The sequence below is a fragment of the Equus asinus genome, chromosome 15 (assembly GCF_041296235.1).
Source record: "Equus asinus isolate D_3611 breed Donkey chromosome 15, EquAss-T2T_v2, whole genome shotgun sequence".
Classification (NCBI taxonomy): domain Eukaryota; kingdom Metazoa; phylum Chordata; class Mammalia; order Perissodactyla; family Equidae; genus Equus; species Equus asinus.
Genome location: NC_091804.1, coordinates 5,806,978 through 5,820,657, shown reverse-complemented (window position 1 = coordinate 5,820,657; position 13,680 = coordinate 5,806,978). Strand labels below are relative to the sequence as shown.

The window sequence follows — 13,680 nt, the reverse complement described above, 5'->3', positions numbered from 1 at the left end:
ATTGAATAAAATCCATTTCAGTATCTAAATATTAAATATTAAAACTCTGAGTTCTCCAACAAGAAGTTGCCTAACTGTAGAGTAGTTCTTTTTACAAAAGAAACTTGAAAAGGGAATACCAATTACAGAAAAATAGGGGAAGATTTTGCAGAATATTTTTCAGAAATTGACTATACTTGGCAGCAGTGGAAATGAATTAGTAAGAAACTTAATTTCTATATACTTTTGTTATTAATAAAAGATTAGTTTTCTCTTCCTTCCTTCACTAAATAAATGTTGAATAAATATTTAAAGAACATGGGTTTGAAGAGGCGCCAGATTATAAGCCTGCCCGAGTGCCCCTGTCTCGGGCCTGTTCTGTTTGGGGAAGTCTTGGTTGCTCGTCCATGATTGGTTTGCAGTTCCTCTGTTTGATGTTATCTGGCAGCTTCGATGCCCACCAGCTCCCAAGGCTGTGTTTGGAGAGAGAATAACAAGAAAATGACAGGAAGACAAGAATGCAAATATCTTGATAACTTTAAGCAGCCTGGTATCTCTCAAAGGCACAATGTTGTGCAACAAGCTTAGCTCTAACTCTGGCATGAAAATTCCTACCCGATTGTGGTTTTCCTCAGACAGACTTGGCTCAGGTTACTGATAAAAACTTTCAGGCAAGAAGCAGGTTTCTCACCAACCTTGAAATGAAGAGTTCCATCATTTTGGAGATAGTTAAGTAAATTTTGAAATTTCACAGTCCTCCAGAAAAGTTAAATTCTCTAATATTTACAATACATCCCTAGGGTAGAAGTCATTGTCCTCATTTTCTCAAAGGAGCCTAGAGAGGAAGAGGCCACTGTTGGTAAACAAGCCTGTCGTCAGTCAGTCTTTATATGGGATTTTCAGAACTCCCACAGAGTATGCCACTATGGTTTAGTGGTTTAGTGGGGAAGAGAGAGGAGAGTGTCATTGAGAAGCGGGAGAGGAGGAAGGGAAAGAAATAACTCAAGGAAGAATGAGAGGTCATGAGAAACCTTCCAGCCAGTGGGCTCTCTGAGCCTTCAGACCACTCCTCCTCTCTTGCTGCTGAAAGCAATTAGGATTGGAGCCATGAGCTCTGGCTTGGACTGGAGTCATACCAATGGGGTAGAAGTCCAGTCTCTGTCATGCACTGGCTCTATGACCTTGGACTTATACTCACTCTGGCTGAATTTTCTTGTCTGAAAAGTGGCAATAACAACAGTGCCTACTTCATGGTGTAGTTGAGAGGATTAAGCTTTAAAGAAGCAGTTCTGTGTTAAGTATTCAATTCTATGCCCAGTGGTCAATATTGAGTAAATGTCTGCTGTCATCATCATCACCATCATTATCTTTCTCATGATCGCCATCATCATCAGTCTTTATCATCATCACATCACGATCACTATCATCACCTCCACCATCATCATCATCATTTACATCATCAAATCATTATCACTACCACCGTCACCATCATCAATATCGTCATCTTCACCATCCACCTCCTCCTCCTCATCCCCATCATCACATCACAATTACTATCATCAACATCACATCGTCATCACCATTACAACCAGCATCACCACCATCAGAACCACTGTGGTGATCACCATGATCATAAGGCTCATCTAGTGGAGTCAATGGTGATTCCTGTTCAAGACAGGTAGTCTGCACTTATCCATCCAAATATCTCAGCATGGCATATAAAAGCCTCCCCAAACTGACCTTTGCCTGTTTCTGCAGCCTCATCTTTCTCTGCTTCCTCACTCACAATCCACATCAATAGTGAATAATTTATAGATTTCAGCACAAACCTTGTTCATTTATGACACCATGCTTTTATTCATGCTGTTGCTTTGTCTAGCCAATTCTATCCTGACTTCTTTGCTTAGCTAATGCCTGTTCATCTTCTTGGATGTGATATAAACATCACCTCCTCCAGATTGCCTTACCATACCCTCCCTTTACTCTCTAAAACCTAGTTTAGGTGTCCTTCCTCTAAGCTCACATAGAAGCCAGTGAATAGCTATGTGTTTAGCTTTAACACCAAATTCTCTGCTTACATATTTTGCAGACATATTGGTCCTCAATCAGATCCTCCTCACTAGCTTGTGTGCCTATCCAACAGCTTTTGTGTGCTTTGCTTTTCATGGGTCACCCCTATAGACTTCAAAGAACTATATTGGGCTGGAGAGCCACCTCACCAGGATGCACTGAGAGTGGGAAATTCCTGGGAATTTGTGTTCTCTGGGGTGGCCACTAGCCAATGAATGACTGGTACAGTAGTAGGAAAGCCCAGCTCCTTTGCCTCAAGGCAAGACAAAGTCTGTGGTGCAACTTACACTCCAGAGTTCTGTGCAGGATTGGGCTGAGGCTGAGGTGTCACCTGACATCACACTTTTCCTTGGCTTCTTCTCCTTCTTTGTCCTGCTCCCCCACTACCTTACTGGTCTCTCATTGCATATGAATTCTCCTGTGAGGGTCCACTTCTGGCCAGTCAAGACCCAGAAGCCCATTTCTTTGGGCTAGTTTATACTACCTGAGAGCAGATTGCCCTTTCACACTAAATGTCATGTTTAAATGAATGGGCAGAACTGCTAGGCAGGTAGGGAATTTTCCATCCTTGGTGCCTGGAGTCCACTGGGAATGGATGCCACGTGATTAAGACTGGGGACTTTGAAGTCATACAGCAATAGATTTGGATGATTGCTGACTCTGCTAATAGGCTATGTTTCTTATTCCCTTGAAACCTCAGTTTCCTCATCTATAAAATGGAGACCTTATAGGCCCAACTTCTGTATGGGGGTTACTGGGAGGGTGAGATGAACTAATGCATGCCAAGGAGCCCATACAAAGAGCTCCTTCATTTATTCATTCATTCATTCGTTTGAGAAACATTCCAGAAAGAGTGCCAGGCCCTATTGTCGATCTGGGGGTACAGAAGTAAACAAAATTATTCCAAACCTCTGCCCTGGTGGACCCTCCAGATGTTGATGTTATCATCATGATAGACTCTAGGCCTGATGTGCTGAATCCCTCAGTGTGGGGCTCTTGAAGTTCAAATATGGGTTCAGTCTTTCAGCAGCTAGATAGTTAATTCCTGTCTCCCAGAATGAACTGGAAAGGTGATGGGAGATGGTGCCTGTGAAGTCAGGTTCCCACATGAGGCAAGTCCTAGGAGATGGGAGACCTCGGTCCTCGTCTGAGCTCTGTTGGGAACCTTGAGATTGAGCTGAAGTTGTGGGAAGAGCGGTGGCCCAGTGGTCCAGGGACAGGAGTTTCCGAACAGGACTGGCCAGTATGAGAGAGTGACTGAAGGAAAGTTATTTAACTGCCCAGGGCAATTGGACCTGACTTGAGGTCACAATTATAACCATTAACAGGTTTCATATGGTTGGTTCATTGCTTTACAATTATTGAACTCAATCATTCAGTCCATAAGTATTTCTTGAGCACACACTGTTTGCCAACCCTGTTCTGGACACTTGGGATACATCAGAGGACAAGACAGGCAAAGATCACTGTTCTTGTGGAGCATACATTCTGAGGAAGCAGACAGACAGTGAAAGAAACATAATAATGAATAAATTATCTAGTATTCTAGAAGATAATACCTGCAATGGAAAAAAGAAAAACTGGAGCAGGGTCAGAGGAGTGTGGCGGGGAGGTGCAGGAGAGGCATGTTGCAAGGTCACAGTGGGCTTCAGGAGGGTGAGGTTTGAGCCAAGATTGAAGGAAGCGAGAGGAAGGAGCCATGTGGATGGCTGGGGAGCGTGGGAGGGGCAGACAGAAGAGCCAGTGTAAGAGCCCTGAGGCAGAGCCAGCCAGGCTTATTCAAGCAACAGCCAGGAGGCCAGTATGCCTGGAGTGGAGTCAGCAAGGGAGAAAGTAGGAGGTGAAGTCAGAATTGTTTAGTTTCCATCACTCAAAATTAAGAGCTTTTACCTCAAGTCCAGATTTACAGCTTCTCTCTTGGAAAATCAGAAGCTCTGGCCACATTGAACACAATTTCTTGTGCAACAATGGCCAGGGTAGAGCCCAGGTGGGCTCACCTGAGGTGGGCCTCTGTTGTCCAACGAGCCATGGACCCTACCTCATCCTTTTCTCAGTCCCACACCCTGCAGCCCCTTTTGGCAGTTGAGGTGGTTGTGCTGGGCGGCAGCCTCTGACAACGCCAAGGGTGCCCAAACTCGTCATCACTCACTGCCTCCACCCCTTCACTCAGCCCCGATTCTCTGTGCCTGTTCTTGTGCAAGTCAAATGAAGACTTCTTCTGCGTAACGCCTTGAAAAAGGAAGAAATCCTTATAGGTTTAGGGTCATTATCCTTCCTGATTCCAGAACTGAGGCTCTTCCTTTGGAAGGAATAAATGGGCTTCACAGAGTGTGTGCCTGTGCTTGTGAGGAGGGTTACAGTGACAGGTCTGTGATTTCCACTGGGGACGTATTCCAGGTCTTGCCAATACTACTGTGGCTTATTGCCTGTATTCACAGTGGAAGGAAATGCGGAATTCTGCCTTAGTGTTAGTGAAAACAAAGATGCAGACTGTTCACATCCAACTTGACAAGCTCCTGAAGTTTTTCTATGTACTCCTTGAGGAGTTAGGGGCTCAAGGACCCCAGGTTAGGGGCCCCTGTCTTATATGAGGTCTCTGTACAAGGGGATTTGGGGCCTGGCAGAGGTTAGAGGAATAGATGCTCCTCAAATAGAGCGCAGACAGTCCTCTTCCTGAGAGGCTGTGTGGGATGGTGGTTAGGAGCACAGACTCAAGGAGACAGGTCACCTGGGTTTGAATCCTGCCTCCGCCACCTATAAGCTGTGTGACCTGAGCCAAGTCACTGAGCATGATTCCCACCTGCGAGGCTGGAGTATGCCCGTTGCTCTGTCCTGCAGCCATCGTGAGGGTTAATGGAGAATGTGTGTGCCTGGCACCTGGTGAGTGCCCTGTAAGGCCCACGTGGGCCTCAGCCCAACTGCATAAACCTGTCTCCAGAACCCTCCTTTAGTGGCTGTTGAGGGGAAGTGGCAGTTATCTTCCCACTTCCTTGAGAAACTGATGGCCAAAAGAAATAGATGACTTCTTCAAGGCCTCAGGAACCAGTCTCTCAGAGTGAGAGGCATCTGGAGTAAGGAGAGAAGAGAGAAAGAAGGAAGAGGATGTGGGGGAAACTGAAGCATTCTTCCCCCACTGAAGTATTTCTCCAGAAATGGCAAATCTCTCATTTCTGAGGCTCCAAAACAGTGACCCTAGTGCAGTGACCTCCAAGAACAGTGATCAGCCATGGGCCTCATCTGGTTATCACGAAACTCCTTTCAAGCGACATAATTATGGGATTTATGCTAATGGAGCAGGTGCATTAACATATACTCATTTCCTTTAGCATTTGAGTCCCTGCAAGAGAAACCTTTTCAGTTAGCTGTGAACTTCTAAAGACCTGCAGAGTGCCAACTGACAAAATGACCCTGGGGTGGGACTAAGGGAGAGAATCCCCCTAGACTTTTGGAAGACAGTTGTTTCTGCTAGTGGCCCGTCTGGATTTCACGCTGCATTTCATTCCTTCTGCAGCCTCCCTTAACCCACTTCCCTCTTGTTTTAATTTGGGCTCTCCCAGAAGCAGCCCCTGCGACAAGCATTGTCAGTGGTGATTTGTGGGTGGAGGGAAATAGCGGTATGAGGAGTGAGACAGGGAGGAGAACGCTGCTAATAAAAGGTGTATGGTTGCAACACTGTGGGCACCTGAAGCTTAATTCAGCTGGGAAACCCAGGGAGACAGCAGAGAGTTACCCCACCCAGGGGGCGAGGGAGCTGGGGTACTGATACATAGCTCCTGTCAGTCACTGTTTGAGGCTCCCCAGGCAGCATGAATGCCCCAGCACTTCTTGACTGCTTTGTGTAAGATTAAATCGAAAGTTTTCAAACAAATTGAGGCAGATTCTGACATTTGGAAGGCAGTGGAGCTCTCTTAATTGACCAGGCCTGAAGAATATGGTAGGACCAGGGGGCGCCGAAAGCCATCTGCTACCTTTTTCTTCCCTGCAACCCAGCCCCCCAAATTCTCTAGGTCAGAACCCTGGTCTGGCTGTGAGGCTCAGCATTTCTCTCTCTAGTCGCTAAAGACAGTGAGTGTTTCCAGAAGAACAATGTCCATACTGGTAGCAGAATCCGAGAGTGGGCCTAGTAGAATATGAGAGTGGGTTAGTCAGTCTCTCCATGGCATCAAGGGGCCATTAGATACCAAGCCCATAATGGGGAAAGATGATTTTTTTAAAAAATAACTTTTTTTTTCCCCAAGTCTATCCATAGATAATCACTTGAAACTATGACAAAGACAAGGAAAAAGGAAGATCTTTTTTGGTGATTATTCAAACCATATTCCCTGGGAGATTTAGAACAATTTCCACAATGGATAGGATTCTATAAATCTTCCCTAGGAATTGCTTCTCTGGCACCACCTTCTTTGAAATTAAAGACAGGGCCACACGGGTGCAGATAATGTAGTGAAAGCAAGTTATCTAGGAAAACCACTGACTACAGATGCCACGTAAAATAGTGGGTTAGTGTTGGGCCGTGTGGACGCATTTGCCCTCAGAATTTAGAAGTCCTTATGTATATCGGTGTTTCAGCTAGAGCCCATTCACCTCCATGAAGCCACAGGCCACAAAGATTTCCTGTTACCTTAGGTATTTTTCAGTTTAACCACCTTCACCAAAGTTTCTGGTTTTATTGTCTCAATCAACCTCTGAAATTGCCTGATGAGATAGTATTTATCTTTCAAAATCCCAGTTCAATAGCCACTTTTTCCACGAAGCTTTCTCAGACCTCCTTCACTACCCTTGCCCAGAAGAATGAATCTTCTGTATCCCATGTCAGTCAGGGAGGCACATGGCGGCAAGTATAGAAACCCCAACTAATGGCAACTGGTCTGGGAACTGAAGCCAGTAACTCCCTGCCTCCCACAGGGGCGGAAAGAATTAAGTGATACAGTCCTTGTAAAGTACCTCCAGCGTGCCTGAATTCCTGGCCCACAAATCGTGGCATATCATTAATAGTATTATATTATTGTTGTTATTGTCAATGATACTATTATATCCTTTAGAAAGATAGGAATGGTCAAATTATTCCAAGAAGCCCTCACTCTCTGAAATATTCAGAACGGTGATATTGATGGTGCCGTCAACATCAGTAGGCTCTCTGCGTCTTAGTTTGACTTTGTATGTTTGTTTTGGTCCTTTGTTCTGTTTTGTTTTTGTTTTCTTAGTAGTAGTAGTAGACATTTTTTTGAGGGGTCTTAGGTTCATAGCAAAATTGAGCAGAAGTACAAATGTCCCCTTGCCAGCCCCCCGACATGCACAGTCCCCACCCCCCCACCAATATCTTGTTCTGTTTTGTTTGTTTTTCCAGAGAGTTAGGGCAGAGTTTCTTGCAAGCAAAGTGGCAGGCCCGCCCTCAGATGCCAGGAGGTGCCTTGCACCTGGAAAGGAGCCCCATGGTTTGGCAGGCCCCTCGCATGTCCAGAAGAGTTTTGCCACAGGGTGTCTGACTTGGGTGGGCGTCCCCACCTCACACTGCCTTGTGCACAGGAAGTAACGTGGCTCTCAGTAGCCATCACCCTTGCAAGCACGGAGAGCCTGGCATGGCTATTGGTGTCTCGTTCTGGTCCGAGCATCGATATTGCAGGTGTTGGATGGAGCTTCTTGCCTTGAAACAGGATCACTATGTAATATTGGAACATAGTCTTAGAGAGATGGTTTATGGACTTCTGAGCCACGTTGGGGGTTTCAGCGAGTTGACTATGTCAGCTGTGGACAGCTTATTTAGTTCTTGGTTAATCCACAAATGTGCAACTCTGTATTCCAATTACTGCATTTGCCTGTCCTTTCAAAGTTAATGATAAAACCTGCATATCATTGGATCAGCCAGGTTATACAACAAGAGAGGATTGGAGACCATTGCAATTTGGGAATGTGTATCTGACTCATCCACAAACGTATAGAATACAGCATTAATTTTTTTCAGTTGACATTTTCTAAAAAATAAACACCCCACAGGCAAATAATTTTGTACAGATTATGAGTAGACCGAGAAATAAGAAGTTCTATTTAAGGCTTTTCTGCATGCCGGGCTCCCCAGCTCCTCAGAGATTAAAAAAGTGTAAGACAGAGTCCTTACCACTCACATCTTCTACCACCTACAAAAATCACACAATAAACACAAATTCGAGGTGGACAAATCAGAAAATACAGACAGAAACTATAAAATACAGATATAGTCATTCCAACCTAGGGAGAAACTATTTTGATTTATGGCCTTACAAACTCTTATATGCAAATATATGTGTGTGCGTGCACTCATATACATAGATAATTTAGCAAAAAAGAGATTATACACTATTTTATAACATTTTTCATTTAGCGGTGTATCGTAAATATCTTTCCTTGTCTCTAAATATGATTTACATAATACCTTTTAAAAGCATTTCATTGAATGATGATCCTAGTTTATATAAGTCATCCTCTATGGTATATTTTCTTAGGTTTTGATAATTTATTATAGTCAGCATTCTGGAATGAATATTCCTGGTGCATATGTTTTTGTGCCCTGTCTGATATTCCACAGAATCAAGTGTTAAGATACACTTTAGGATCTTACAATCTGGTTGAAGGGATCAAACACATGTGAAAAAGAAAACCAGTTTATAAAGGGAGGGAGGGGTGTCTGGTGCAACAGCCCAGAGTCAAAGGGCAGAGAGACCATTTCATACTTGGGTTGCTATAGAAGGCTTCATGAAGGACAGTTGCGAGTGTCAGAAACTCAACTCAAATAAGCTTAAGTGTAAAAGGCATATTATTGGCTCATGAAATTGGAAAGTCCACTTTGGTTTCAGACTGAAACTCCAGTCAAACTGGCCTATTTGCCAGTGTGTTATATTATGAAGTCGAGAGGCAGGGTGGGCTCTAGCACCACGTGATCAATGGCTCAGTGATGTCATTAAGTTGACTCAGGGTCAACTTCAGCTCATGTCAGATTTCCCTCAGTGTGGCTGCCAGTGGCAATCAGGACACCCAGCTTTCCTGTCTGCAGCCAGCACTGGAGGGTGAGACATGGCTCCCTCTGGCAAGGACTATAAAGTCTTTTCTGCCCTCTGATTGGGCAGCCTAGGTCATGTGCCCACCCCTGAACCAATAGCCATCACTGGGGAATAGTACACACTGATTGGCCAATCATTATCAGCTCCTGGAGGAAAGGGTGGGGTCACCTTCCACATGGGGTGTGGTGGATATTTGGACAAAACTGGGGTCCCATGATGAAGAAGTGGGGATGGGTGCTGGGTGATCAACAAACAATGGAATCCAAATAAAATTTCATTAATTAAAGAAGAAATATAAAGTTAGGTAAGTAGAGAAGTCATCAGAATTCCAGAGGATACGCTGACCAAAGATGTGGCAGCGAGATTGCAGAGGCTGTCCTGCAGGGAACAGGAGGGTACACAAGCTCAGCTGGAATGGGATGGGTTATATAAACTGGGATCATCATTCAATGAAATGCTGGTAAAAGGTATTATGTAAATCCATACTTAGAGACAAGGAAAGATATTTACGATACACTGCTAAATGAAAAATGTTATTCACTTATTTATTCCTTCATTGCACTTATATTTATTGAGTACCTACTATGTACCAGGCCTTGTGCTGAGTACTGGGGATAAATGAGATAATGTTCATATCCTCCTGGACTTCTAGTGGGGGAGATAGACAACAAACAAATTAATTTAATACCTAATATGTCAAAAACAAAGCAGGATAAGGGGAATAGAAAGAAACAGGAGGGAGGGGAGTCCAAGGCCTCTTGCTTAGATGGACATTAAACCAGGGACCTGAAGGAATGATCGAGCAAGCCACGGTGATCTGCGGGGAGCATGTTCTGGGCAGAGGGAATGGCAGAGTACAAAGGCCCTGGGGCAGGTGTCTGTGACATGTTTGGGAAACAAGGAGGACGAGGGGGAGAGTTGTAAGCAGTGCGGTCAGCGTGGAGTGGTGAGGTCAGGTAGGTCCTCGCAGGCATTGCAAAGACTTTGTGCTTAACTCTGAGTAAGATGGTGAACTCCTCATACCAGAGGATGTCATTGAAGCAGAGGGTGGCTGGACCCTCACCCTAGTGGCTTTGCCCTGACTCTGACTTTAACTCCTTCTCTCCTCTCTTCCAGGCCATGTACATGTTCTACGCACTGGCCATCGTGTGTGATGACTTCTTCGTCCCCTCTTTGGAAAAGATCTGTGAGGTAGGTGCCTCGTATTCTCAGCGTGTCTGAGCCAGGCACTGGTACTGCTCCAGCCTCCTCCCCCAAGGTCCTTAGGAGCCCTCCACGCAACCAGGGTGGCAATGCCAGGCGCCAGCGTGCTTCAGAGGGATAGCCCATATGAGCATAACCACTCCATCAGGCTGCTTAGAATCTCCGGATCCTGGTCCACAGTCGGGCTTTAAGGCATATGACCAGCTCTCCCTGCTCCATTTGACCATAACACAAGGTGCTATTTGTGTTCGGCTCCCATCTTCTTTCTCTTTTAAATCCTGCTCCTCCTTTCTCCCTGTCACTTCCTCTGTCTCCTTCTCCTCTGGATCCTTCTGCCCCCGTAACCCTCCTCTGGTGACTCGTGGGGGCCCCGCAGAGTGGAAATCCTCACCATACATCTCCGTCACCCTTCCTCTTTCTGTGTATGTACAGAGATGCTCCAAGCAGACGCCTGAAAGGCAAGGAGATGAGAGGATGGGCCGCAGAGACCAGGAAAGGGACTCTGTTTGCTATCAGACCTGTGAACGCCAGGCTGAATCAAGTCAAATCCCTTTCATCAGAAAATATCCAGCATATCTAGAACTCTTTCATTCTCTTGTCGCTTTCATCTCTTGTCTGTTTTGAAATGTAGTTCCCTTTATCTGGAAGCTTTCTATTTTATTTTATTTTAATTCAGAATCCCATTTCAAGAAAGGATCTCTTCCAGACACACCTCCCGTGGGGAACTCGAGTTCTTTATGTCGTTCTCAGACTTTGTCATCCCTCCCCTTTCCTCCCTCCCTCCCCTCAAATGTCTGATCCACAAGGTCTTGGGGGGCAGAGGGGAACAGAAGATGCATTTCTGTTAAGTTCCCAGGTGATGCTGAGGCCATTGGTCTGGAAACCACACTTTGAGAACCACTAACTTAAGCAGATGCTTCTACATCCTGGAAGTCTCTTCGTTCTGTGTACTTGAAAAAATAGGAGCACTGATCCGCAATAACCCCAGAGAGGCCCGCGAGCGGCTTCCTCTGTACCGCGGAAGTAGCAGAAGGAGAGTGAGTGCGCTCGTGTCTGACATGGACAGTGGGCAAGTGTGGAAGCCTTTGTCAAAGTGAGGACACCTGAGGACAGGGTCGCCTTATGCGGCAGGGGAGGAAATGCTGAAGCACCCGAAATTGGGGCCATTTGTGATCTCTGAAATACCACCATTTGGTGGTTTATTCTACGTGCAAAGCAAGCTACTCTCTGTCTTTCCCACACATTTTTTTTAACTAGCAAAGCCTCTGTTCTAGAAGTGTACGTATAATTGTCAGATGGGTTCCTCTCAACTGAGGAAGCCCACAGAACCTGCAAGCACGCCCCCTTGAGGAGGAAACAAGATGAAAGGCAGTGTGGGCCTTGCTGCCAGGGGCTGGGTTCTAGGCGCTGAGCTGCTCCAGAGTGAGATGCACAGGGGGCTGGCTGAGGAGCCGGGGGGTGGGAGAGTGCAGCGAGAGAAAAGGGAGAGAGAGATTGCTTCGTCCAGGGGATCGGGGAGGGCTCCTGCAGGGGCAGGATTGGAGCAGCCTTGGAGGGAGGGTCTCAGCGGCAACAAGTTTCAAGGGAGGATATTTGAGCAGAGAAGAGTCTGAGCCATAGAGCCAAGGGGGAGAAGCCGGAGCTGAAATCATCGTGAAGGGAGCCTAGGGCGTCAGGAGTCAGTGCTACGGAGGGAGCTTGGGAGGCTTTGAGGACCATGTGCTTGTAGATGGAAGGAGCCCAGAGACAGGAAGACAGACCCCCTAGCTGGTGACTAAGCATCCAGTGCAATGTTGCCAGGACCAAAGTGAATTAGGGGAGAAAAAGGAAGGGATGTAAGGAGGTATGGAGGAAGAAGCAAACTGAGTGGATGAAGGAGAAAGAGACAAACTGGAGATGAGCCAAGGTGTGGACTCCACAACCAGTGTCCCAGCAGGGAGCCGGAGCTGGAGCAGAGACAGCGGTGCTGGCTCACAGCTCAGGGCCAGTCTTGGCAAACCACCCATGGAGCATGAACTCTTAATTAGATTATCTTCTTGCAGACTCCCTGCGCTGGAGGGACAAGATGCCCCAGGCGTCCCTCCAGCCACACCTTTCAACTTGAGGCATCAGTACTTCTATCTTAGGGTCTTCTCAGAACCCTGTGTGAAGTTTAGCTGTTCAGTCAAGATCAAGGGAACCCAGGATTCCAGGTCAAAAGGCTCAGTTAGGGCTCCTGCGGCAGCTCCTGACTGAGCAGTGGCCTACGCCGAGGCCGTGCTGCCCCTCCATGGCTGAGCAAGGAAGTGCAGCTGCTGGTGCCCCAGGGAAGATGGAAGATCTCCTTCAAGACTGACATCTCCTAGCTGGGGTGCCAGGAGGGAACCAGCTATTTCCTGCCAGCCAGCAGCTTGCTTTCTGGGTCGTGACTGAATGCCGAAAAGCTGAGCATGCTAGCCAGCCTCTACTGTGCACTTGTCTTCTTGCAAATCACTTTTTGGATTAACGAACAGGGTTACCTGGAGAGCTCGTTGTGTAGAGTGTCCTGGCAGGGCTTTTCCTCACTTTCTACTCAGTCGCAACTCCACCCCCACTCTCCCTACAGGGGTTTCAAGACAGCATGGAGGAGGGGGGCAGGTTTCAGGAAGGTGACTCCCCACCCCCAGCCTCCATAGCCTCCTAGAATCAATGCTCGCAGACGGATTACCATGAGCCTAATTCAGCCTGAGATCCACGGTATTGAAAAAAATCAGGATATTTTGCATAAAAATGTGAATTTGGGTATCTCTTAAAAAATAAGCATGTGGCAGCACTAAGGGAACTGAGCAGTGCTGCCTTTAGAAAGGAGGTGAACGCCCCCCACGCCTCACTCCTGCCTGCTCCACTTCTCCCTGTTATCTGTGTGGCCCCTGGGAACATTGGGTTGGGGATCCCTAGATCTTATCAAGAGCCCCCTCCGTGAGCCTGCCCCTTGAGGAGGATGGCAAGAGGAGCCATGGCCCAGCGGGGGCTGGGGCAGGAGTGGCTGAGCTCTGGGAGGAAGAGGAGGAAGGGGACTGAGCCTGGGACCTCAGGGGTCACGGTCATCTCTGTTTCTGGGAGAATCTCAACTCACCGTATTTGTCCTCGCTCCTCTGCAGCGCCTGCACCTCAGTGAAGATGTGGCCGGGGCCACGTTCATGGCGGCAGGCAGTTCCGCCCCAGAGCTGTTCACATCAGTCATAGGTAGGTGCCAACCTGGGGAACGTCTCAGCCTTGCCCTCTCGAGGGGACCAGGGCTCTGGGGACAGATGGCCTGCCAGCAGGTTGTCTAACAGGCAGTGAGAATCTCCAGGCCCCAAGGAGCAGAACAGCAGCCTCCTGCCCCGCTGTAGTTGCTGTTGCTATTTCATTAAAGTGATGCTTTTACTTTGCA

General features: G+C 46.9%; 1 protein-coding gene across 2 annotated transcripts in view; it reads left to right on the top strand.

Moving 5' to 3' along the window:
* The window catches only part of SLC24A3 (solute carrier family 24 member 3), a 457,448-nt gene that overhangs the window by 322,710 nt on the left and 121,058 nt on the right, over positions 1-13,680 (top strand). For both annotated transcript variants that reach the window (XM_044748140.2, XM_014855848.3), the window contains 2 exons: positions 10,200-10,274; positions 13,406-13,490. In XM_044748140.2, the coding sequence (XP_044604075.2) occupies positions 10,200-10,274; positions 13,406-13,490 (160 nt within the window). The remainder of the gene's footprint in view (positions 1-10,199; positions 10,275-13,405; positions 13,491-13,680) is intronic.